The sequence below is a fragment of the Simochromis diagramma genome, unplaced genomic scaffold (assembly GCF_900408965.1).
Source record: "Simochromis diagramma unplaced genomic scaffold, fSimDia1.1 OVJJ01000463.1, whole genome shotgun sequence".
In the NCBI taxonomy this organism is placed as follows: domain Eukaryota; kingdom Metazoa; phylum Chordata; class Actinopteri; order Cichliformes; family Cichlidae; genus Simochromis; species Simochromis diagramma.
The window spans coordinates 4,402,171-4,428,999 of NW_024386941.1; the positions used below are offsets into that span (position 1 = coordinate 4,402,171).

The 26,829-nt window shown below is 39.8% G+C and overlaps 1 protein-coding gene across 2 annotated transcripts in view; it reads right to left on the bottom strand.

The window, feature by feature from the left end:
* Window positions 1-96: 96 nt before the first annotated feature.
* frem2b (FRAS1 related extracellular matrix 2b) overlaps window positions 97-26,829 on the bottom strand; it is a 49,445-nt gene continuing 22,712 nt past the window's right edge. Inside the window, exons 3-24 of one of the 2 annotated variants that reach the window (XM_040037400.1) lie at window positions 26,261-26,407; window positions 22,713-22,943; window positions 20,628-20,753; window positions 19,851-20,102; window positions 12,082-12,231; window positions 10,972-11,181; window positions 10,690-10,887; window positions 10,348-10,512; window positions 9,972-10,154; window positions 9,746-9,876; window positions 9,467-9,625; window positions 8,914-9,217; window positions 8,668-8,799; window positions 8,173-8,504; window positions 6,397-6,589; window positions 6,168-6,272; window positions 5,810-5,937; window positions 5,580-5,714; window positions 4,134-4,260; window positions 3,344-3,531; window positions 3,107-3,253; window positions 97-2,278 (exon numbers count right to left, since the gene is read on the bottom strand). In XM_040037400.1, the coding sequence (XP_039893334.1) occupies window positions 1,781-2,278; window positions 3,107-3,253; window positions 3,344-3,531; window positions 4,134-4,260; window positions 5,580-5,714; window positions 5,810-5,937; window positions 6,168-6,272; window positions 6,397-6,589; window positions 8,173-8,504; window positions 8,668-8,799; window positions 8,914-9,217; window positions 9,467-9,625; window positions 9,746-9,876; window positions 9,972-10,154; window positions 10,348-10,512; window positions 10,690-10,887; window positions 10,972-11,181; window positions 12,082-12,231; window positions 19,851-20,102; window positions 20,628-20,753; window positions 22,713-22,943; window positions 26,261-26,407 (4,241 nt within the window). In that variant the 3' untranslated portion in view covers window positions 97-1,780. The remainder of the gene's footprint in view (window positions 2,279-3,106; window positions 3,254-3,343; window positions 3,532-4,133; window positions 4,261-5,579; window positions 5,715-5,809; window positions 5,938-6,167; window positions 6,273-6,396; window positions 6,590-8,172; window positions 8,505-8,667; window positions 8,800-8,913; window positions 9,218-9,466; window positions 9,626-9,745; window positions 9,877-9,971; window positions 10,155-10,347; window positions 10,513-10,689; window positions 10,888-10,971; window positions 11,182-12,081; window positions 12,232-19,850; window positions 20,103-20,627; window positions 20,754-22,712; window positions 22,944-26,260; window positions 26,408-26,829) is intronic. The other variant, XM_040037401.1, reaches the window with a different exon arrangement.

The following is a 26,829-nucleotide window of genomic DNA, read 5'->3' on the forward strand; positions in this document are numbered from 1 at the left end:
TGGGTACAAATTTCAATTTCACTGGCTTGTTATGACGCTGCTTTTCCCAATATTTCTATATTTATACAGATTTCATGAAATCATTAAGTTCAATGCTATTTTCTTGAAAAATTATTTATTTGCAGACCATGTTGTCTTCCTGGTCTATGTTACAAATACTTACAGCACATACAGTATGCATCTTTTAACAATAACTGTTCCCAAAACATCCAAATGGTATATTTATATGTAATACATATGTGTATATACATAGATACATCAATGTGCATAAAAAATGCACTCAGCGTATTAGAGTATAGTAAAAGAAGCACAGTACATTGATACAGTGTCAAACCTAGATTAGCAAGCAAAATGTGCACCGAAAAACAAAAAAATCATACTGTGGATAAACATTTCATCAAGGTATTTTATCACAGGTTGCATAGAATTGTTTTCAATTTCAAAATAATAATAAAAAAGCAAACAAACTTGAAATTTATAAAGTGATTATGAAGTTGATGTTTATTATAGGATACACAGCAGTATGAGGTAATCAGATTTTATGGCAACATGGATAAAGTTTTTAGCGTTTTTTCTTTCAATGCAAACTGTTAATATCTACTGCAATATCACAATAATAAGCATGTCATACCGTTTGAGAAAAAAAGATTTGATGAATCAAAATCAAAGGTGGAAAAGGATTGATTTGTGTCAACAGAACAATACTTTGAAAATAAATATATTTAAAACCAAAATATCAAAAAATCAAAGAGAGAATGATTGCAGATTAAACATTTCATTCCCTTTAAGTGAAATAAAGCATAAAAAAAGCACAGTCAACATGTAGCCCTGTTGAGAAAGGGATTTAGCAAGCTCTACAAAGCTACAGTAGGCAACACTTACAGTAGAATTTAAGCGTACCAGTTATGAATGTAGTTCCTGTTAAAAATAATGGATGTGAAACCATTACTACACTACACTGTACACTGCAGACCAGCTATCCCGAAAGCTGCTGTAACACCACAGGATCCTTTAAGAGAACTGTTTAAGTTCCCCTATCTGATTCAGTGTCATATGTTAACTAAGAGAAGAACAATAACCATTAGATAAATACAGTTTCTCATGGGATATACTGTAAAATACAAACATGTGGAAGTACAGTAGATCAGACACATTTGCCACAAGCCAGTTTAAATCAGCAGTGAGACTTTTTTAAAATCCTAAAGTACAAAAATTAATTGCATGCAAGAACATAAGCACAAGAAAATTATATTCACTTGGATGATTTTCAATTGAGCGTTTTACTGAACACACAGGACACACATTTTACATCATAAAACCGTAAAGTCCTGTGACTTCTTAGGCACACACAGAATCGAATCATTCTCTGTAAGAACAGACAGGTTTTTCCAGTGAAAGCGTACTGTGGACAGTGTCAGCAAATGCAAAATATCCGGCCTCTCTAGACCTACTCAGCAAAACACCAAACGCCATTCAAGGTAAGAGGCATCTTCTGTAGCACCTTTGGAAACCTAATAACACCTTTTTGGATCAAGTGGCATCAAAGGCCAATTAATAAGTGACAACTTGGCAAGTGCCTTAAAACAGCTGCTAACACTGTCCGTTTCCTAGTGTCCAGACCACTCTCCAGCATGAGGAGTGATGCAATATTTCAAGTAGATTTCTGAATAGAATCAAAGCTCTTGTAGTTTGTGTTGTTTCACACGCAATCTTCAGTTTTTTTATGTAAATGTGAGGCACTTGCAACATAAAATAACTTTCTCGATCTTCAGTCTGTCAGTTAGACCTCTGAGCTGTCACTGATGTTTTGTGTCATCATGGGCTCTGCGCTGCTGGAGTTCCTGGGCACTTCTTTCTTCTCTTGTTTGGACCGAACTAGTAACACCACCACAATGATGACGAGAACGGTAAGTAGCAGCCCCACAAAGATACCAATCATCAAAACCAGGCTGTCGTCACCGTCCCTCTCTTTGAGCTCTCGAGGGATGTGTCCTTTGGTAAAGAGCTCCCTGTCCGGGCTCGTCCTCTGTTGGCCACTGCGGTCCAGGGCGATGTGCAGGATGTTGGTGCCACGATTGTTACTCACACCAATGTCCTCTACTATATCTAGGACATCATTAGCTGATCTTCTGAGGCGATGTTGACTCTTCGGAAGCAAATCAGTGTGCTGACTCATCACGTGGTACTCCAGGCTTCTCTTCCCTATGCCACGGTTAGCATTGTCCTTGGACCGGACAGTGTAGATGGTGTGTATGTACCACTCTCTTCCTGCAGCCACCTGAAACGAGCAACAGCTATTATTTTAATGTCCATCCATCCATGTGTCTCAAATTACCCAGGTAAAGAAAAGGACAGAATTGATAAAGGGGTTTTTGCCACCTCCTCCCCATATTTTAGTGGAAGGCTAAAAGTATATCTATTCTCAGAGATCCTTAACTGCCAGCTTTATTAAACTATACCCATTAGAGTCAGATCTAACAGTTCCGTGCAGAGAGTAGTACGTATGTGCTATGAAACCTTTATTTTTTGACATTTTCTTGTAAGGAACAACTTCAGTTTTATTTTGTGATTAAAACAGAGCTAAACTTCACAGTCCAGTTCAGTCCAGTCACTGCATAAACTGAATAGAAAAGCACAAAACTTGTTTAACCATTGGAAAATGCCCTGCCAGTCTGCAGACTTAATGATACTGACTTTTCCTTGTTAACAAGCCAAGAAACATAGATTCCCTGACCAAAAGCAGCAATTTGGACATGGTGAAAAGTGGAGAGTGTGAGTCATACCAAAAATACATAACTCTGGTATCATAACCTCTATGAAAGCCAACCTAAGGAGCTTTTCATGAGGGCACAGACTGTGTCTGGTCATTAAGTCTTTTTCTCTATCAGCTTGTTAGGGATAAAATGTCAGCGGAATAAAAAGCCATTAGTCTAGAGCTATTAGTCTGTGATCTCTACAGAGTGGGATACCATGCTCACACCACAAAGGCAGGTTAAGTTAGCTCTAAATAGTTTCAGTGTAATGTTTTCTCTGGAATGACTCATAGGTTTGTGATTTTAGATCGTGTGAAGTATTTAGTGTGTGTTTCCAATTTGTTTTTACTGACCTGGAAAAGAGCTGTAGAATCCATTCTGAAACCATCTGAACCAGGTTGTCTCACCAGTGCTAAAGCACCGGGGTCATCCACTGCCAGGAAGGCATTAAAAGGTACATCACCAAATACCCGAGCCTGTGTCTCCGGCTGGGCCTTGTCCTGAAGTCAAAGAATTACACAGGAAACGATGAAGTTTGAATAGGCCCAGAGTACACGTGATACTATAAGAAATATTCTTTTATTACTTACAATGATCTTGAATCTGTAAAGCAGTGATGGAGCATCAGCCAGACAGCCGAACTCAAAATTGCTCGGATTATATTTAGGGACGTATCCATCTGCTCCAGTGCACAGGAACACTTTTTCTATGTTACAAATAAAGGAGCTGCCCAAGTTCTGTACTGGATCCACCATCACTCTCCCATAAACTGCATCCCCTGATAAAAAAGAAATAAAGATTTCATCACGAGTAAAACATCAGTCATTACAAGCATAAATTTGATGGTTTAATGAAAAGTTAGTAAAAGTGGTTCTATTATGCCTGCAGATTCAGTTCTCTCAAATGACTGTACTTTGCTCAGCTATATAATGAGGAAAAACCACTAAAAGCCCAGCTAAAACCACTCTCACTCTCTACACTGACTCAGACAGCAGCTTCAAGGACTTTAAGTGTTTTAAGACCTTGTTGATGGACACAAAATGCAGGCATTCTCATAATTAGCCTGTTTAGGAAAAAGATGTGGAAGTAGTCAGAATGGCACTTCATGAAGCCCTCATTTTCCTTTCATTTTGTTTTGTTGAGTCAGTAAATAATGGGGGACGTTTCTGCCAAATCAACAGAACCATTCATCACACAGGGATTTCTTTTTGATCTGTAGAATGAAGAGAAGTCCACGCAGCTGAGCAATGAAAACATTCACAGAAATATTTCGAGCTTGGAGCATATTTATTTCCTTTAATGTTATTTTTTCTTTTCATATTTTAATTTTTTTTTTTTTTTTAAGATTTTCAAGGCGTTTTAGAAATGTTACAGTATTACCCTCTGAGAAAGCAGTATCACTCTCCTGTCCAAAGCCCATGGAACCGTCTGAGAGCCAGAGTGTCCGTTTAGAAAGTAAGATCATCTGTGTGTTCAGACTGAACTCAGCAGCCACTGGATCACTAACCTAAAAAGACACAGAAGACAGAAAACAAAAAAACATATTTACTATTTATTTATAGTTTAGATATTTAACTACCAAATGTGAAGATTTGAATGGTCTTCTTTTTTGTTTTTACATTCACAGGATACTTTGTTAGACAGACCCTACCAGTAACAGGTTGGACTCCCTTTTGCCTTCACAACTGCCTTAATTCTTCATGGCATTGATTCAACAGTGCTGGAAACATTCCTCAGAGAGGAATTTAATCCATATTGACATGAAAGCATCACATAGATGCTCCACATTTATCAGCTACACATCCATGATGTGAATTTCCAGGTTCATCACATCCTAAAGGTGCTTTATTGGACTGAGATATGTTGACTGTGGAGGCCATTTAAGTAAAGTGAACTGTTGTCATGTTCAAGAAACCAGTTTGAGAAGATTTAAGCTTCGTGACAGCCTGAACTGCTGGTAAAAGACAAGATGAATCCATGCTTTCATGATATTTATGCCAAATTTGGACCCTACCATCCTTATATTGCAGGAAACATAGAGAATCATCAGTCTAGACAACATTTTTCCAACCTTCTATTTTGTAATTTTGGTGAATTGTTTTACTTTGCAGACTTAGTTTCCTGTTCTTAGCTGACAGGAGTGGCACCTGGTGTGGTTTTCTGCTGCTGTAGCTGACAGGTTTGATGTGTTTTTGTGTTCAGAGATGATTGGCTCTTTGAGTTACTGTTGCCTTCCCATTCGTTTGGAGCAGTCTGGTCATTTTCCTCTGACCTCTAACACCTAGAAAACTGCTGCTAACTGGATATTCTCTCGTTTTTGGACCACTTTCTGTAAACCCTGGAGATGTTTGTGTGGGGAAATCCCAGTAGATTAATAGTTTGTGAAATATTCAAACCAGCCCATCTGACACCAACAAAGACCACGTTTATAGTCACTTAAACACCTTTCTTCCCCATTCTAACGTCAGAGAGGGGATTGTATTTTCTGAAATTCAATCTCCAAAACATGTGATGGTGATTAATTTTAATTTGCTTTTTAAAAAAAAAAAAAAAATTTGCATTTGCAAACAATAGCCACAGAATTTAATCCAGAAACTGCAAAAACGAAATTATCCACTGGCACCATACTACCAAGTTCAGTATGCCACTTAATTAAGACATTTTTAAAAAAAATAATTAGGGGTTTTGTAATAGTGTTTCATTGCTGTCACAGTAGTTAAAATGTTTATCACTTAAACAGTGTAGCCACTAAACACAAATACATTTCATTCTGAATAAATGGTTAAATCTGATGCAGGCGTAACTTGTTAGACAAGGTGGAATTACCTGCTGAAAGCGGATATCCAGGTCAAAGGTGAGAGGCTCTCTGGGATTGCAGACAGGAGGGACTGCGTACTCCAGGCTGGGAGGGGACGTACAGGGGAGGAGCTTCACTGTGTACATGCCAGAGTAGTCACGCACCTGAGTGGAAAAATTTGATTAATTAAGAATAAAGTGTAAGAAAAATAAATGAGAAAACAAATGCGGCTGTTTTTAAAAGCAAACTCTCTCCTCACAGCAAAATCAGAGATGAATATCCACTGCTGGATAGGCTGGCTGTAAGTTGGCTCAGTCCTGACAAGGCTAAGGTTAAAGGTTAAACCAGGGTGTTCAGGACACATAACCATGGAGGTGAGTGGTGAAGCTGTTGGGGAAAAAAGACATCAGTCATCAGAAGCAAACATAAAACAACCTTATTGGTTAATATCATTAGTTAAATATAAGCCACAGGTAAAATCTGCAAAGCCGTGGTCACCCTTTTTTACACTAAACATCTTCTAGAATCTGTTTATTTTACATTTTTGAAACATATTATGACGTGCTAAAGAGCAGCATTGCATTTAAACTGCATATTATATAACTGATGTGACATACCTGGATGTGAAAACACAAACAGGCCTCTGAATCGAGCTTCTGTGCGGAAGTTGACAACTAGTTGTCCTTGACTATTTATACGCATGCTGGTTGGGTAAAGGGCACCTGCAAAGACAGTGACAGACTACTTTAGGTTGCATACTTCATTAATTTATAGGGCCTTAGATTGTAGAAATGACATAAAATTATTGTGTTAAATCTTTGTTGCAAACAGCAGCTCAAATCTTGCCTTGTAGTTCAGCCTCTGGCGGGCTACCGATTCCATCTCTCCATAAGATGGCAGTGTCGTACACAAATGTGAGCCTCAGCTCCGACTGTAAGTCAAAGTGCTGCCATCCTCCCGCTCCCACGGGGGAGTGAAAGACATATGACACATGTAATGGGACTCGTAGGGTCACAAAGGACTGGACCAGATTAAGCACCTGCAGTGACAAAGATTAAATTTAAACTTCAAAGGCGAACCTGGTCTTCTTCCTGAGGTTCAAAGACATAACAACATCACGACATCATCACATAGAATAGCTCACAAAGAAAATGAGGGATAATATTCTGCCATTGTGGCTGTTTTAAGGTATATTTTGAAAATGCTTCATGTTATTGAAGTTAATAACACGCATGTAGTCATGTGTACAGTATATGTGTGTGCTGTGGACTTAAAGGACACTTTACAGGGAAATCTGACACCAACAAGTCCAGTTTAAGATGTATAGCAGTAAGATATGACTGCATTTTTATGCAGTTTTATAACTGTTATGTGGCTGCAATAATGCTCTACATATGTGATACTGCTGCTGGAGATACTGACTCACTGGAAACATTCCTGCTCTAAAAGAGCTGTCTTAAAATGGTCAAAGTGGTGAAAGTGGGAGCAGTCTCTGGTATCTGCACTTTCCTCTGACCTGTGAGCGGTACCTGCCTGCACTGGCTCTGTGTTCATGTGGAGACGTGCCTACGCCTCTGGGCATTTAGAGCTCAGGCAAACGATTTGCAGAATGGCCTCTGACACAACCTGCTGGGCTTTAATAGATTCCTGTGGCCTGTTAGGCTGGGCACTAAGCCCTGCACTGTGACATGACAGTCGCCCCGACCTGCACAGAGTTGTCTCCAATCAGCCAGCCTGCCCACTTAGAAGAGCACTTGGGTCACAGGGCAGCCACAAAAAAGACTGTTCCTTTTTCCACTGATGCTCAAAGTGAACCTGTGAGGCCTGACTCTATACGTTTATACACAGTACAAGTCCTGTATATAAATGTATACCAGTGAAAAAAACATCATTAATATCTTTTCCTAACTTATAAATGTATTGTTTGGTTTTTTAAATAATATCTCCGATAAATGTGGTCACTAATAAATAAAGAAATATGCAATCAAGTTTATGTTACTGGCAGCAGACTGCTTACTTGCTAAGACGTGTTTATTTCTGCTGTGTTCACTTTTAGATCTCATAACTTAAGGCAACAAAGTTCCACTTGTTGAGAAAGGCTTTTATCTCCTGGGTGATGCCCTTGTTATTAAATAAACCCGGAGCTATGTAAAAATAAGTATCTCCCATTATAATAGCAAACCAATATACAATTCGACATATCCTCAGAGCCAAAATATATTTGCAAGTGCTGTAGGGCATGAATTAATAATCATCAGCATGGATTGTAGAGGAGGTTTTTACCATGATTTGCCCCCCGTATGCTTCCAAACCATCTTTATCAACACTGTTTTAATTAACTGAACTTAAATTAAGAATATGTTGCCAAGGTGAAATATAAGTGTTGATGCCTGTAAGGCATATGTGCCAATAGCAAAAAAAAAGGAAAACGGGGAGACTTGCTACTTTAGCAAGACAAAACCCCTGGTCCTCTCAGGAACTGAAGAGATCTCCAGACAATGTCGTCTTTATCTGCCAGGATTTACCTCATCTTCAAAGTAAAAAACAACTAGGCAAATGGACAAGGCTTGTTTTAGCCACGGGTTCAAAGGTGAGCCAGACCTCCAAGGCAGGACTGCTTACCTGTCCGTCAGTTCCGATGGTGCCTCCACAGTCGCTGAGCAGCTCAGACATGTCATAGTAGCTTGTGAATTCCCACAAACAAGCCTCCAAGTTAAGGTTTCTGTAGAATCGTAGTGTGCTGGATCCCCTGAGGGAAGTGCTGTACTGGTAAGGTGCAGTCTCGCCAATTACTTCTGGATTTTTGGTGGCATCAGAGAGGAAGCCATAACGAGTCTTAACTTCAGTGTAGTCCAGCAAGTTGGAGCAGCGATGGTGCCCGACACGGGTACCGTCGGGGCTAAGCGTCAGCTCAAAATTTGACAGAGGCCGTGTAGATACTACAGGCAACATACCTACAGAGACACACATGTAGCAGTTGGACAGCAGACACATTAATAATTGGTGAATAACTTAAGTAACTTCTTATTAAAAGAATATGATTGATCAGTGACACGAATGGGTTAGGGTTAGTCTTAATTTCCTATTAGACTTAATTTTTAGTCAGGAATTGCTTACCATCAATGTGAGGCATGGTGACAGTTAGTTTGATAAGATTGGGGTGGTCTGTGTCTTCTGCTCCACTGTATCGCAGCTTAGCAGAGAAGGGCTCGGCCCCCACTGTGCCTGCAACACGGGGCTGGCACATCCCTGCAACCATGACAAATACAAAGCAACATCAAATATTCTATTTCTCTAAAAAACAGTTCAAGCTTTTGTTATGGTTAACTAAATGTTCAAAGTTAGCGAATGGACTAAACTCACCCTCGTCCGTGCTGATGGATACTATGGGGCTAGTGAGTTCTAGACCTTCATCTCCATTAGAGTTCACAGCTCTTGCTGCACACTGAACCCTAGAACCAGCCTGGAAATAGACTGAATCCAGAGTTATCATTTTAGACGAGGTGAAGAAGGTGTCAAAGTCAACTTCCCTCATCGGGCTGGTGACGCCGTCTGGACCAGTGGGGGCGCTGACGAGCCAACGATACCGAGTTAGGGTATTGTTGATGTTCTCGCTGACACAGATGGAGCCTGTTTTGTCGTAGTCTAGGTACTTAGGATTACAAGCCTGGAAATGGGAAAAGAAACAGTACATTTAAGTGAAATTCACCACCAAAACCTACAGCAAAATTGTTTCTTTATGCCAGCGAGGAGCCCTGAAGGTAGCTCGTAATAAACAAAGTGTGCACATCTGTTAAATACTACCTCATTAAGAGATTTCATCTGGACTTGTGAGACACAAAGCTTTGTTAAATTAACCATTAACACAGAAAATGACAACAATTATCTATTTATCATAGTATCAGTTAGGACATACAGTGACACAAATGACTGGGTATCCGGCCACAGGCAGAGAGCCCCTGGTTCCATCAGGGTCATCGTAATGCAGCAACGACACCACTCTGGGCACTGAGGGGAATGTCACATCTGCCATGCTGTTGGTCTCCTCAATATAAATTATGGCTTTACTCATCTGCTGATTGACAATAAGAGCAATTAAGAGAGGTTCTTAAACGGGAACAAATTACTGATTGCAAAGTGATAACGTGGTAATTAGATGCTTTAAAGGTAAACACTAATTTAGTTTGGCTTTCACCTTTGTCTCTGCCACCATGTTCTCATCAGGCTTCAGATGCACAGTGAACGCCTCCCTCATTTCTCTTACACCATCATATAAAATCTCCACCTCCACAAAATGGTCTCTGTCACCTTGTTTGAAAATAATTTCTGCAGAGAGAAAGGAAAGACACTTGACAAATATATTTTCGAGCAAATTTCAGAATTGTGCTAGAGGGATAAAAGTGCCTGGCAGTATTATTTACCCTCAGATATGGGATGGTAGTCCTCCCCAGAGGTAGCAGATCCATCTTTGGTGTGAACTCGGACAACAGAGACCTTGGATGTGTCTCCAGCACGCAGCACTGGGATCCTTACTACAGACACTTGGCCACTTTCCTTGGGCTCAGTCACACTGAATTTGGTCTCTCCAAAACTAATAATTGCCTCTGAAAAACCATGAAATATTGACAGTAAAGTATAACTGTGACATTTCCACATACCATATATTACAGTCACAGTGGGCACAACCTTTGTGATCTGTTAAAAAACACTATTGTAGATCTAATCTAACTTTAAATGTGTTATAATGATATCAAAAGCCTTTACACTGTGTCTTTAGCCCAAAAAAAGGATTCTTACTGTCGCCATCATCTTTTATCTTGATGAGTGTTTCATTTTGCTCTCCAATGGATGCTCCAAATGGAGAGTCACTCTTAGGGCTTCCCAAAACAAGACGGAGCTCTTCCTCTTCCTCATGTTCAGTGTCATCAACCAAAACCAGTAAACACGGTTTTTCAATTTCTCCTGAAAAAAAGTACAAATGAGTAATTAACCATTCCAGCTATATTTCAGAATTGAATGTTCCAATTTAATTCATTTTTTTTATATAGCACAAGGTGTTTTATAATACTATGGGCAGGTAAGAAATACACACACACACAAACCATGTAAGAGGACATGTGCATGGTTTTACTACACAACCTGGTAAGAAGGTGATGATAGAAGCGTCTGTGTTAGGCCTCTCATTGAAGTCCATCATGACCTGTGCTGTTCCCTGTCTGCTGTAACAGCGTACTGTGGACTTGTAACTGATATCACCGCTACGGTATACAGTGGCTGAGATCTGCCCCAAGTTCTCATTGCCCACATACGTAGCTTCATGGAACTGCACCTTTGGCACTAAATCCAAAAATCAGAAATAATACATAAAGATAAGTGTGGCCATGTTAATAAGCTCTCATTGCATCCCATATTTTCACTCACAGTCAGAAACGGAGTCGTTGATGATGATAGCAGTCTTGCTTGGCTCCCCGAGGATCCCATTCATTGGCATCCGTAGTACCAGTTCAAACTTCTCTGGCCCTTCCAGCACTGGCTGACCCAGATCATCCAGGATTGTCACACGAACTGTCTGCATGGTGACCCCTGGTGCAAAGTCTAGATTCCTGCTGATCCCCACGTAATCCACACCAGCTGCGCCACAACACAATATAGGTCAGACGTGTTTCAAAGAACAGTGTTTATAAAACGTAGTGCATATAGCAAAAATCAACTACAGTACATGACCATATTTTTCTTGACAACAGCTCTCATGTTCATAATGTATTTGTGAATCTCAGGCTGCAAGCAAGTTGAAAAGTTCTATACTTCATGCTAGCAAAATGCCTGTTTCTATTTCATGTTTCATAGGCATGAACAATTGGAATTTGTTGTGATATTAAAGCAGCACTGCTAGAATCTGGACATCTCCCTGAGTGCTGACGGGTTATTCATCTGCTATTCCGTGAAGAGTCTGAGTATTGAGAGCTCAAACTTTGCCCCCAGGCTTTTTTTTCATGTACTTATGACCCACTTATGTGTGTAAGTGTGAGTCTGAATTTCTAACATGCTGCATATGATTAGATTTTGGTTATTTTTGCAGTTAAAAAGCAAGCAGGAGTAGAGATATTAGGAATCTGTGCAAAGAAGAGAAGACTGCCTGGGGGAACCAGATAATAGACGCTATAGGGCAGACTTGAAGGGATAGCAACCAGTCTTACAGTCGAAAGCGGTTAGGAACAAGCAGAACAATTGGCATGCATTCCTGAAGCTCTATTCTCAGTCAGACTGTCATTATCCTCACAACAATGTGTAGATCCAGCACGTATAAGACATGGTCCGAACAGAAAAGCCCTAGCTCCCCTCCCCCCACCTTTAACCAGTGTTTACATTCCCCTAGGCCATCCACTCAACATATTCAGTGCTGAAATCTGTTTGCACAGTTGAGCTCAAAATGGCTATCAATGTGACATCTTAAATCTTTTGTTTTCTGTGATTTACATTTATCTAAGAATAAACTAGACAACGCCGTTAGAGAAGGGGACCAGCAGATACCTTCAGCTGAGACCGGATCTGTCTTTCTGGAGCGCACTGTGACAGTTCCTCCTTTGGAAAGATCACTCCCTGTCCTCCACACCTGCACCTCCACGTAGCCATCACTCTCATCCACGTGGTAGTCTGTGTTGCCAAAGTAGAAGACGGGATCTGGAAACGAGAGAAAAAATACATGAGGAAAAGCACGTGGGAGAATGCAGACCATAAAAAACCTTCAACCTGAATCACAACAGGATATCTGAATGTCTGGTGTAATTGCTGAGTTGAATCTTTTAATAGGTAGCATAACCTGTAAAATTATCTCTGATTACAGGAGATTTTAAAGGAACATTTCCATTGAATAAAGCAGCAGGTAGCGAACACAGTAATTGTAGACCTTAAATAGCGCTTTCTAACTTCCTGGCACGATGTTTTGGTGGCATTCCTATAACTGTGACAAGTATCCAAAGGGAAAAAAAGAAACCTGACGGCTGGTTTTGTCCTGGTGGAGCTCACTTTGATAGCGATGGGTCTGAGAGCCAGACAGGAGGCCTGACAGAAGGTCTGGGGGGTTGTAAAGCTCCATACGCCAGCCCAGGCCTGCCTGACTGCAATTAGTGTTTCTATGAGCTGAGCTGAGATTCCACTGCAGCCAAACTCACCCACTGTTATTCTAGTTAACTCTTTCAGAACCAGTGTCCTCGCAATGATGTCCAGCATGTTATGCTGCAGGTGAAATGGTTGTGTAAGGGTTTGGACTTTGGTGGACATTCTCCTAAGAAAATGCTGTAAGAATTTTGGGGGGTTTAATACAGATTGCTGTAGACACTCCCTGTAGTACTGCTCACAACTGAACATACTGATAACGACATGAATGAACAAAAAGTTTTACATTTGGATTCCATAAGACCTTTTGCCACTCAGTCAAGTTTTTGTTTAACCTCCTAGGACCTGGCGTCCACATATGTGGACATAACATTTTGGGTTGTCTAGACCAAAATACTAATTTTTGCTCTACAAGGGCCTGATATCCACTTACGAGGACATTATACTGCCACTCTTCTATTAAAATTTTAAACAAATATCCTCATATGTGGTTCTCATTTTTCTTAAAAAGAAAAATCAGGTAAAAAAAAATTCCCCCATTTGTCCAGTTTGCTCACTGTTTTTAAGGACACACTGCACAGCATGTCAAGACATGCAATGTTTTCAGCTAATAGCTCTTTGGAAATCATCTTGTTGGTGCACAAATAATAGTTGCTGTCAAATGCCTGTGCAGACTGTTTTTGCAAAAAGGTGCTAGTAACAAAGTACCTAAAAATACGTTTTGACAATGTAAATTGTTTCTTTGCCAAGTTGTCTGTTATGTGTAGATACAACAAAATATAAAGGAATGAGAGGTGGCTCAAGATATTTGCACAGTACTGTAGTTAATATCACTAATGAGAGCCACAACTGAGCAGTAAAAACCTTGGGCTTTCAAAAGCTACTGTGACCAAATAATGAATAAATTAAGTGAATGTCAGTGGCCATGGGCAGAGTTGTGGTTTCCATGACAATACACCTACAAAAAGGTACTTAGCTGTTTCTCATCACACAGTATGGGGCAAAACTGAATATGTGGAACGGAGCGATAAACGCAATGAAAAAAAAGAAAACCTAACCAAATCCATGCTGTTATGCGTTATGATTATGTTATCTAGTGAAACCAAAACGCAAGACCAAGGAAACAGAGAATTAGTGACAGAGATTAACTGTCAATAGTGCTGCCAGGCTCAATTACAGATCAGGGAAAAGTGTTTATTATTTTTCACCACATTATACTTCTAAGTAATCTGACTCTTAGAAGATCTTGAATATTTTGATGCAGTCTGCCGTGGCAGCAACTGCTCGATGTTAGCAAGAAAAGACAAGTTCAAAAAAGGAACGGGTCTTTTAAGCAAAGCCTGGGGTTTCATGGTTCTTAGAGAAACCATCTCTGCGATTGAAGTAATATTATTCCTAAGTGTAAGCAAAGGACATACGACTTTTATGCTTTAATCTGTTCTGAGAGCATGGCCAAGACAAAGAGTGGTGCATCAAGAGTCTTGCAGCTGCCAGAATTTCTACCCACAGAGAGAACAAACAAAGATGGTTTTGGCTGCCTGCAGTGGGACCTCAACTGGAAGAGTAATCAGATCTACTAACCTGAGGTTAGCAGCCAGCAACTCAGGCCCTGTTGTACTAGCCCAGTAATCAGATAAGGTTTGTGCAGAAGACAAACACTGAGCTTCAAAGAACTATGACTCATTAAATGAAAGGTAAGCCACCGTATCCTTGATTCACGAGCAGTAGCCTCCTATACCTCAAAGCACATCTAAGATTACATGGATGTTAGTGGTGATGATGCACATTTAGACCTATTTGTATTATGCAAAATCATGTAAACTATTGAAATCCCATATCTTTGTAAACAGAGGAACAAACTTTAAATGTGGAATAAAAGCAAAAAGCCACAGGGCTTCTTCTTTTGAAATTAAACATAAAAATGTAGATCAGAAGTAAGAGGCCCTTTGATTTAATCATTGTGCTCGTCCCATTATTGTGTAATATGCCGGAAACACAATAGCAAACAAAGAAATATCCTTACTGTTGCATATGAGTGAACATAGTATAAAAGAAGAGGCACAAGGAGAGACGCAGACATCCCTAAGGAGACTGTTGCGCTCCCACTGACTGCTTGATTTCACTTGAACTTTGCATGACATTCCCACAGCGTTAAGTGGCTTGTCTAATGGTGAGATTCAATTGAGCCCTGGCAAATGCACTTCTGCCCACTGTGTGCTAGACAAATCTCTCTGCAGCAGAAAATGCATACAAAATCAGCTCCATATTCAATACAGGAAAATCAACAACTTTAACAACGGCTGACAGCAATGCACGCTTGAAAATTCAAAGCAAGGTCTAGATTGAGCCTCTTAAGGCCGACGACTGAAGTCAGCACTTCTCTGCTTAAGTGCTTTAAGACATCTGTTTATATCAGAACGAACGGGAATCCAGGTGAGACATAATGACAGGGTTTGAGAGGTCTTCCTCAATTCATCCCCATCCAGGATGTACAGCACATGCACTGAACCCGCCCATCTTTCAAACAGGTCATAATCATACCTTTAGAACCAGTGCGAAATTTACAGGCCAAGTGACACGAGATGATAAACACACCAGTCAAGTCTTGCTGTACAAGCATTCTCATGTCTTTCACTCCCAACCACCAAAATATTTTCCCGGATGCAAAGTCAATATCAAACAGCAATTACCGCTGCAAGAAAGGACAAGTTTCTCCGAACCATCACAGGAAAAGCCAGAGTGGAGTCTGTAAGGATGTGGCCGTTTATGCGCAGATGGTCTACTGCTGGGAAAATAGCAGGCATTCTATGGTTTGCAGATGTTCCTGTTACTGCAGAATACCCGGACAGCTTGAAAACCTTAATCCCTTTCAGTGCTAATAATCTACAAGATTTAAATGTGTCCAGGAAAAGTAGTAATCATATATATTTATTGTAATTTATTGCTACAATCTATCTTATTGTTTAATATATGTGGTTTCCAACCAGAATATACATTTATTTTACTAATTAGCACACTTTCACCCACAGAGAGCGAGTGAGAGTAAGAGAAAACCACCAGACTAACATAGAAATATGTAAAATTGTACAACTCCAGAGACCACCTGGGGAGACTTTAAGTGATGGATCAGTCAAATTTCCTTCAAAAACAAGAATATCAGTTTCTGTGCCGTCTCAGAGTCTGGTGGTATTGCCTTACTTTTATTCCCTCTCTGTGGGTGAAGGTGTGCTAATTAGTAAAATGAATATTTTGGTTGGAAAGAAAACATGTCTTCTCTCAGTGCCACAGGTCTTTAACAATAAGCTGACGTTTAACAATAAGCTCAGAGCCGAAAGGGATTTTTCCAGTTTTTTATGACAGGGCAGTAGCTCTGTAGTGTGTATTTTTTTTTGCATCAGTGTGTATTTCTGTTGATGAGAAGAGAACAGAAAAGGATTGTGAAACGCTTTGCATTTAGATCTCAGTATAAGTAATAGAAACCACCTGAACCTTTCTGAGCATATGCAGGCACCGTTTCATGTTAATTACCGCGCTGCCTTTTAAATTTCTATAGAGCTTGTCAGTTTGTAGCTTCTCTTGTTGTTTACCATTTCCTTCATTGTTACATTCTGCTGTCTTCTCTTGGCTTCAGTTTGCTAGTACAGTCTGTCCTCACTTGTTATTAGGACATTTTGGCTTCTGTTTAGCTTTTTAATTTGCTGCTCCTCAGTATCTGTTTCATTTTTATGAGTGATTTTTGTTGTTGTATTTCCACCTCTAGCCTGACAGTTTAATTGTTCCTGAAAGGGAGCCCGATGCCATTTGTACAGTACATGCATATTATATACATTGAATATATGTTTCTGTGCCATCTCTGCATCGGTGCTAATTAGTAAAATGCTTTTTTTGGTCGGAAAGAAAACAGGTCTTCTCTCTGTGCCACGGGTCTTTAAACCTGGTTATTACTGCAGTAAACTTCACCTCATTTAGGCATAAAAGCTGTAGACATAATCAATTTAGAATTCCAGAAACTGTCTGATTAATATCAGACTACTGGCAGACAATAGCAACTCCACCTTCTACAGCACGTGTGGTTTCTTGCACATGCCACCGCAGTAGGTGGCCAGGATTGTGTTTGCACAGAGCAGGGAGTGCATATATTGGTGCGTGCTTCATATTTCACTGCAGCAGTAAAGCTTTCCAGCTTGGAAAGAAGACAGCTGCTTTTTTCCCCTCCTTTTTTTCTCTTCAGTTCTTTCTTTCTATTTTTTTTCTTTCTTTCTTTTTTTTTTTTTTTGCAAATATCAGTAGCATATGTTTAATAACTGTCTGACCCCACAAGCTGGCAAACCTACTCTGAGCCCTCCTGGGAAGTCCTTGCGCGGACCTCTCACAGGCAGGGGCAGGTGCTTAGCCAGGATCTGACTCCTACCTCCCTCCTATAGAACCCGCTTGACAGGCATTCCTACAAGAGGGATAACAAAGAAGGATGCGATGCTCCCATTTGCCTCAAGCTCTTATATACTGAAGCAAACCTGGATTGCATACTTGAATTTAATACCTAGCTAGAAAAGCTAAATTTGAAGTGGAACTGAATCTCCCGCCGCCTCTCTGCTCTTTCAGATATTTCATTGGTCTTGTTCTGCTTGACTCAGAGCTACTTACCATTTACTTCTCCATCAATATTAAAGGCATTTAATAATCACCTCCTTCAGGCAGAAGTGAAAGGTCGACATGACCTTATTTCTCCCTGCTCTTCACGTTCCATTTATACAGTGGTTGCCGGTAACATTAGGTACCTAATCCTGAAATTATACTCGCTGTGCCTACTTTACACGTATTATGTGCATAAGCACCTTTTGTGTGTATTTGCATGTACAGGTGGTTGATCTGATGTCAGGTAATGGTGTCATTGTAATAAGGTGCAAACCTGTCAGACAGCAGCTCCAGGCACTGTTTCGCTGCATGTGGCACTAAAAGATTCCACAGTAAGAACCAGATCTTAAGAATAACAGCAAAATGAACACAAAGGAACTTTCTTCAAAAGCGCGCTGTATACTGCACTCCATACAATTATGTTGTATAGGCGCACTACTGTGAGTTCATTGCTTTCTGACAACTGATATGCATAAGAATATTTTGACTGTCACAAGCCAGAGGCAAAGAGAACATGACAGCAGATAGAGCGCAGACTGTTAATTCTGGTTGTCAGTCTGAGTCGAGTTAATCCTATGATGCCCTGAGCATCCTTTTCTCCTTTTCTCTGTTTGATAATACACTGAGGACTTATAATGTAGGCAAAGGCAGGTGTCAAATTAGCACAGTGACTATTTTTTTGGATATTTTATAATGAGACCTCTGTTGGTGATACGAGAAAGGATTATTTAGGTAAGAGATGAGTTTGTAACAGCTAAGATAACACACGCAAGATGGATAATTTCAAAGCCTTTCACAGCTTTCAGTAATGCACCAGCACAAACATGTTATTCATCAGTTATAAGAAGCTGTGCAGCACTAGAGGACTTTGGTCTTTAGAGATCGCTTCTAAAGCAAACTAAGTTTTCTTATCTTATCCTGTGTGATACCTGTTACAATCCAATTGCTTCATTTGCCACACAACCTGTTTTTTTTTATTTAAAAGACAAGCAACAGCATTATGAGACTTTTTCAGACAGTCAGTAAAAGACAGATATATTCTTTCTTGATCTCCAATCGGTAGAATCTCTGGTGGTTGTTAAGACATGTATGTCTCATACTGTTAGAGTCAAAGACGTCCACGAAGACTGTGACAATGTAATTCAATAGCTGCAGTGAAAGAATATCCCTTTGTGAAGCAGGATGGCTGCTGTGAGGACTAACTGTTGTACATACAGTTAAAAATTTCTACCTCACAGCAGCTGTTTTGGCAGTCTCGATTCAGTACCCACAAGCAGTGGAGGTCAAAATGCCTAGTGCTCACTCTCAGGTTACACCGCACACTGCTACAGTATAAAAACTTTCTAATTTAGTAACTTCCTCCATCCTCAAGGAGGTCAAAGAAACACACTTGAAGCGTGGCTGCCTCAGGTACCCTGGGAACTGAATGGGCGAAAAAGTCTTTGACACAGATTGAGGCTTTAAACTGAATTGAAAACTGCTGCTGGAGTCACCGTGACACAGGTTCATGCACTTGTTGGCAGTGATTTTTGGCCATGATCTAAAACAAAAACTACTACTTTTTTATTGTCGAGAAATGGAACACTGAATATTTCTGTGCTGCTAAACATTTGAGGTCACAGGTAATATTATTTCAGAAGCTGTCTAAACTAAAGTCAACAGCGTGAATGACAGGACTGTTATCAAACATAAAAAACATCCGGGTTTGAACGCATTTGAGGTTTCACTAATGGGAAATGAAACTAACTAAAAGTAGTAAAAAAAATCTCAGTGAAGCTAACTAACTTTAGCCACACACAAAATAAATGGTTGGCTAAGTTTTCTGACTATTAGAATTCTAAATTGAACGTTACATCACATTTGCAATTACATGGCTTCAGATAAATTTTCATTCAAGGGAAGACCCTTCTGCAAATGTGCTGCTTTTTTTTTTCAGCTGCGGTGTTGCCTGCCTGGCATCATAGAGTCTTGAATTCACAGCAGTGCTTGTGGAGATTGTTGAGCGATAGAGAAGTGTGGATAAGGCCATCAGGTGTTGGGGAACAAAGAGGCGTCAGGAAGATATGGGAGACTATCAGACCTCCAGTCTGAGCCTGCAGATATGAGATAAAGGCTTTGCCTTCAGGAAGAAGAATCGCACACTCAAATGCTTTCTCTATGAGACACTGGCAGGCAAGCACAAACACATACAGGGAAAAAAAAAAATCAAACACACGTTCACATCTATACCAGCATGTTTGCAACCTGCTTATCTGTTTGAATTTATCTTTTGGAATCAGTTTATGCAGTGAAAATTTGCATTTACAAATATTTTTTTAAATTAAAGCCCACAAATAAAAAACACACTGAAGATACAATAAAACTTAGTTAAGGAACAAATTCATGCTGACTTTTTTTTAGGCTTTAATCAGACGTGAAAAAGTGAAGATGAAAAACAGGCAGAAATTGCCTTAAACTGATTCCGCAGTCAAATTTCTTAACCTGCACTGACTATTTGAGACTGGATTGCATTCAACTGCATACTTACGACCAGTGTAATGTAATCTTACCATCATCCATATCAGGAATTATTGTGATTCTCGCCGTGGGAAACTCGGAGCCCAGACAGCCCCCCATGGGCATGCTGAGGGTGACATTGAAGCTCTCCTCGTCTTCGTACAGGGAGTCGTCGATGATGACAATGCGGCAGGATTTTTCTATCTCTCCCTTGTCAAAGCGCAGGATGCTGTGATGGTCCTCAGGCCTGGAGATGTAATCGGAGTAGGACAGCACGGTGGTGGGGATGGTGCCTGTTGCAGAAACTGAGCAGACAGAAAACAGAATTACAGGAAGAAAAATGACACAACAGTGTACTTTTCGTCACATTAAAGATAATTATTTATGTATGATTTTCATGAACAACGGACCTAAGTTCAAACTAAGCTATAACAGAAGGCAGTGCCTTTCGACTTAATGTCACTGTTTAATGAAAACTTTTAATGCAACATTGATCTTCATCAAGTCAAGTCAGTGATTAAAAGCAGATCAGCATATGGCCTTTATTTTTCCTCTAATGCATTAAGTATCACATTGCACCCACTTTTGATGTGCAAGGAGGAAAGTCATTAGCACTCCAGATGTATTATCAATATGACAGCCTTCATCTTCTGCTTTAAAGATGCCATTTATAGATATTCAGCCTCAGCCTAAATTAGATTTCACCGAGAAGAGGTGATCAGACTGAGTACTGAGAACAGGGATCCTTCTGATGTGGAGGACAGCACTAACTCACTCGAGAAATGACAACAATTTATCACAAACATTTCAACACAAAGTTATTGTGTTACCTTGCTGGGTGTAACATATGACCATGAGCTCCTGGCTGACATCCCCGCTTCTGCGTACAGGGATAAGCAGCTCACCTATGTCTTCCTCTATGTTGTAGACGGCGGAGGGTATAAACACTGTCGACTCTGCGCGTGAAAAAAAAAATCATCAATAAAGATATTAGATCATTACTCTGACACGGTGTTTTGTTATGATTTAAGCTAAGTAGCGTCAGAATTGATATGAGGAAATCTCTTATGTATGATCTAAGCATGATAAGAATAATCTGAAGTGAAATAAAAATGCACTGGCGATAATGAAAGGGGAAACGCTTCAGAATATCAAAGTATGGTTTTGATTATTTGCATCAAAACCCTTCATTAGACAGACGTGTGCGCTGGGACCAACAACAGCTTTCATTACAGCTCTGCTGATGGTGCTTCCATCATGTTTTATCAGACACTATTTGTTGTTTATCCGCAGTAAATATCTCACCTATAATTGGCTTCCACAGCATAATAAACAAACAGTTCTGCTTATTGACCTGGTAACTGATGCAGATGAATATGGAATTTGTTACGTGAAGAATTAAGCTGTTTAGAAAATAATAAGCCCGCATAAATTGGCTAGAAGACGTGAAAGTATAACCTTTTGTTTTCCTTTAAAGTTTTACGGGCATCTCTCTATCTATTTCTCTCCATCTCTTAGCCATGTGTGACATTTAGCGAGGTAATGAGTTTTTATCATTTCGGCCATGAAATCCACAGACAAATGGTTTGTATTCTTCTCAGTAAGTGTCATGTTTGGCCACATTGAAAAGCTATTAGAACTTGAGCTGTCCTTTCCCTTCCTATGCAAACAGTTGCATTGGATTATGCGGTTGCTCTTCACCTCTCGTCCCTCTGAGCTATTTTAGTCAGTATGGTCTGAAATTATTTATTTTTCACCGATACAAGTGATTCAATTGGTGCCCTTGGGCTATAAAATTTTTCTGCTCTCAGTTAAAAGAAACATGAAATATAGTTTTAAAAGCCCGCAGAGTATATTTGACCTTCAGAGGTTAAAACACATATTAAAACTTTAGAAACCATGAACAGTGTAATAATATGATAATTGACATGGGCGTATGAAGACGAAGAAGATGTCTGTGCAAGGCATGAAGGTACAAAAATAGAACTGCAGATAGATAGCTGTCAGTTTTTTGGAGGGTTTCTTCTTGTTTTTTCTCGTGTCTCTGGAGGGGGGGGATTGCCCTCCAGAGACACGAGTTTTGCAAAACAAGCTTCACCTAAACACGATCATTAGCTTACACTGTTGACAGCAAATGCTTTGCTTTCACTAGCTGAAGCCCTATGGGATGAGGAGAAACATTATCCATATTTATATCCACATTTGTATCATGCTGTTCTCCGTGTCATCTCTGTTACTGACAAGCTGTTCTAAGAAACATCTGTTCAGTTCTTTAAGCAGTGCCTCGCTCATATTTACAGTACGATAACTTCACATTCAGGTCAGTGCGGCCATCTCTATTTCATATCCCTCTGACACTATGTTACATCTCTAGTGGAAAGAATATACTTTTCTACTTTTTATTGTCTGCCAATCTTTATTTTTGATTCAAGATAGAGTTAGTTCATCTATAATTTCAGTGTACTTGAGATTAAATGCTACATTTAAAATGCTCTGATGTCTTTTTCCAGACCTTAAATTTCCCAAATTAATCCCCTAAACATAAGCATAGCCTAGCGTTGTGTTGTCAACTTTAACCACTTTTGTGCAGTTTTAGTTTACCTAGTTATCCTGTAAATGCATTATCTCGCTCTCTCTTTTTATTTTTTTGAAATTCCTTTTTCATGTTCCAACCTGCAGAGGCAGGGTGCGTATTATTATGCGTTGCTATGTGGCCAACTAGTTTATCATGGGTGTGATCAACACAACCATGACAACCACGACATTATTTTTTCTCTGCAAAAATGACAGATCAGCGTTAATGTTCAGACACGTGATATCAAACACTCAGTTACATCAAACATTAATGAAAAATGTTCAGCCCCCTCCAAAAAAGAAAGAAAGGAAGAATCTCTGGAAGTAAAATCAATACTGACCATCATCGGGGTCCAGGATCTCTACAGTAGCAGCCTCTGGGAATTCAAGGGCTGCCATCACCGGCTCAGACAAAACAATCTGAAATGTCTCGGACACTTCATACTCCCCGTCTGACAGGATCCTGACCTTCCAGGTGGCTTTGGTCTGGCCTGGGTTAAACTGCACCTGTTTTTGAGATTTCCCCCGGAAATCTTTGTCCTTTTCTGCAGTGCCATCCTTTGTGCCAATACCTTAGAAAGGGCATTACAAAGTTATTGTTAATTAACATTTGAAAATTCTGTAAAAATGACCTCACCATCTGCCGGCTTTTGTGTTTAATTTTAACATTTTGCTTTGTTTACTGCATGCCCATTTACAAATGTAAATATTTATGTGATTATGAATAGCTATATAAAAGCTGAAAAACCAAACAAACATACAATTAAACTGCTTTTCACCTCCCGTAACACCTGGAAAATCTCACACACCCCAGTTGGTCTAACACAACAATATCTGTCCATATCCAGGGTGCAGTTTCCCGCCACCGTTCTTTGAGATGATCATGGTGGAAATAAACACCATTATCCCTCATGTCAGCCCAGCCTCAGCAGAAGTGGTTGGAGGCTGACTTGCACTGTCTGACCTTCAGCATGAGAGCTGTTTGATAGAGCTTACAGTCACTACTGCTGTGACACTGGCTGGATGCCTGTTGAGCAGGAGCGCTGAAGCTGGTGAAATGTCACACAGCCATTCCATTGTGTTTGCTAACTGGCCACACAACACACAGCAGGGTTCTGGCAATAAATAAAAAAAAAAAACCCTAAACAAAACAAGGAATTCCTGCGAGCTGCTGTAAATGCAGAAAACCATAATATCACTGGAAATTGAACCTTTGAGATTACAGGATTTTTTTTAAATACTGAGCAAGATAGAATTAGGAAAAATTAAATTTCATGTAGTGTTTTTAAATGAAAATAATAAAGAAAAATGAGTGGATACAATGAAAAAAAAGGTTTAGTGGATCCTGAAATATCGTCAACATTCAAAGAGTATGAAAAGAGACACAATGATGTGCTGTTAAGTCAATCTCCTTCAAGCTGGATTGGTTGGTCCCATTCACAGCGGTCACTCTGAGCCTTCGCAGCAGCTGGGCTCACTGTAGCCTCCTAACTGGTGTGAACTGCACTGTGCACATTGGTTAGAGATGAAGCAGCCCATCCTTTGGGTCCTCAGATCAGTGTTCACTCATGCAGGGTTAGGCAAGATAAAATATGCTGTCTTCACTTGAAGGCACTGACCTAAGATCAGGTGGTATTTTACCACAATACCGAGGCAGAGAGTCTGAGGTGCCACATTGCTCTGGTGGCCTGCTTATGCCAGTTAATCCGAACAGTTTGCTACTTTTGCTCTGCTATCCCCACCACAGCAGAGGAGGCAGGAAACTATAAATGATCCCTGTAAGAATGACATGAATGCTCTGGGATTTTTTATGTTTTCCGTTACAAGGAAGGACACTACCTTTCTAAGACAGGATATTTGTTATTACGTGTATGCCTGGAGGTGGAATAGTGCAGAGATGTTGAAGCACCAGAATAACTGATGAATAAAATAAAAATAGATATTTTTAACCGAAAAATATAAAGTTCTAAATTGAAACCAATGGCAAGTGCGACAGCAAACCTTGTCATGGATGTTATTGTTGAGAGATGTCAATAAGGTTGTCTAAATGTCTGATGAACTTGAGGCTACCTATTTTTCATGGCTAGAAATAAAAAAACAGAAAATCCGTCCAGGACTATTTGATCAGACAAAAATAGAAGAGAAGATTGCAAATGTAAAGATATGGGAAACAGAGACCATAAAAGCATTTATGATATATATTCAGTAAGAGAAACTATTGCTTTTAGTTCTCGTAATTTTTTCTGGGTATCATAAAAGCACGATGGCAAGCTTTGCCTGTACCCCTCTACGGAGAGGTACATCATCCTCTCCCGTCCATTATCATCCACCTTAATGCTGCAGCAGTAACAAGAAAACTTGTTTTTTATAACCTTAGCGTGCAATACCAATAACACAACAGCAATTTTGGACATAATGCAAGCCTTGTTTTCTTTAGGCAATGAAAACAGTGCATCCAAAGTTCAAAGGAGAACTTCTTTAATTGATAATGAAGTCATTAATAAATCAGCACCAGCGCTCCAGAAAATCAAAGCAAACAGCAACTATTTGATTGTTTGCCCAACCTCCTTATAAACAATATTTTACTTTGTTGTTTAAAATCATCCCACAGACAGATCACTATTGGGTTACCACACACACACACAATCAGTTTTGCATTTTTTGTTCTGCATCTTATCAACGTGAACAGGAAAATTACATTAATTCTTCTTATAAGTTTTAGATTTACTTCTTACTCTGAATCCTTATCTACCACATGTATCACATCTTCACTGCATGTTTTCTCCTCCTCCTTTTCTCACTCTACTGCACCTCTCTAATAAGCGCAAAAGGCCATAAAATAACATTACATAACATATACATTTTATGGCATTTAGCTTTATAATATAAAGATATTATATTTTTATTTCACTGAGTCCCTAAGGTAGAGCAGTTATGCCGTGCAGTGTGAGACACTGTAAAGGTCAGTAAAATTTGCATATCCCCTCAGAGATGTTTCATTAGTCTTGGGGCTCTTGAGCGTACGAAGTTGCAGTGACGGTACAGTAAATGATCCTATGGGGTTTGACCTTCAGCATGAGGCCATTTAATTACACCTCATCTTTATGGACAGAATAAATGGCAGCACTAAAACAGGCTACTAGTGCCAGCTGTAAGAATTCCTGCCACTCATAAATGCTTACAGCAGCTCTTTTTTTAAAAACAGTGTTAACAGTTATTGCTCGTTTAGTTCTGTACACTAGATTGCCTCGACTAACATTTGCAGTGGCACCTCTCCATAGGCTCTAACTTCAGCTGACCTTTCTCATGAGCATGCAGAGTCCCTGAGGGAACATCCTCTGCTATTGTGTGACTGGAACATAAATACCGTCCAGAAAAGAGAGGTAAAAGGTCACGACCCGTGTGACCCTATTGGCTATCTAGGCCAGCTTTGCAATTGTCCTGAAATATAACAATGCGCGTTCGTGTGGGCTTTTGAGTCGGTGGATGCTTGACGATATGGTGGCCTGCGACACTCAAGTAAACAGACTTAAACAAACGGGTGTTGAGAAAGTGAATATCTTCCAACAAGGGCTATATGTTTGCTTCCCTGTGTATTTGAATTTAACTGCAAAACAACTTAACAGACTCTGTGGAATTTGGTGAGTTAATCTTTAGTTAATCCTGGAGCGAAGCAGCAAGCAAATCATCAGTGGTTGACCAAAGAATGCACAAACATGTAACATGTTCAGCATTTATTCCTTTACTATTTTGAAAATATCCAGAATCAGAAAATGGGGAACATTTTTGTTAAGATAAGATGAACATATTCAACTCCTCTCATTGCTTTTTGGTAACATTTAAGATGAATTAAGGACATTTTAAGTGACTTGATGTAAAATCTGCTTACTGATGAATGATGTCTCTCCCAGGTAGCCCCTACGCTTCAGCACCACCTCCAGGAACTTGGCCTCTTCGTTCACCACGTAGTGTTGTTTCTCTAAGGAGATCCAAGCCCAGTTCAGACGGAACTGTTGGTTCTTCAGTTTGTTGCCGCCTGTTACAAAAAGAAAAAGTTTCTTTTTTTTCTTCAAAAAGGACTACTGAGAAATCCTAATACAGAAACACAGAAGAAGACGAATTAAAAACCCTAACCAGGACTAAATGGTCCAAAAATGGGCACATCATTTTGATTCAGAGGCGATACAGAAATTTCAATACCCTCTATTAGGATGGGTTCTTGCATACCCCCAGGTTTTGACTTTGACTTCTAGCCTGCTCTCAGTGAGGGGTATGCGGTGTGCACAGCCCTTAAGCAAAAGGAAAACAGTTTGTGCCATCTAATTGCTTCATTTCTGATTAAGATAAAAGGTGTCTGTTTCTTGTCTGAACTGGTTTTTTTCATCCATGCCTTTTGAAGCTGCACTCAAAGGGCGACGTTATAGTCCTGGAGGGCATGTCTGCAACTATTTGACCGTA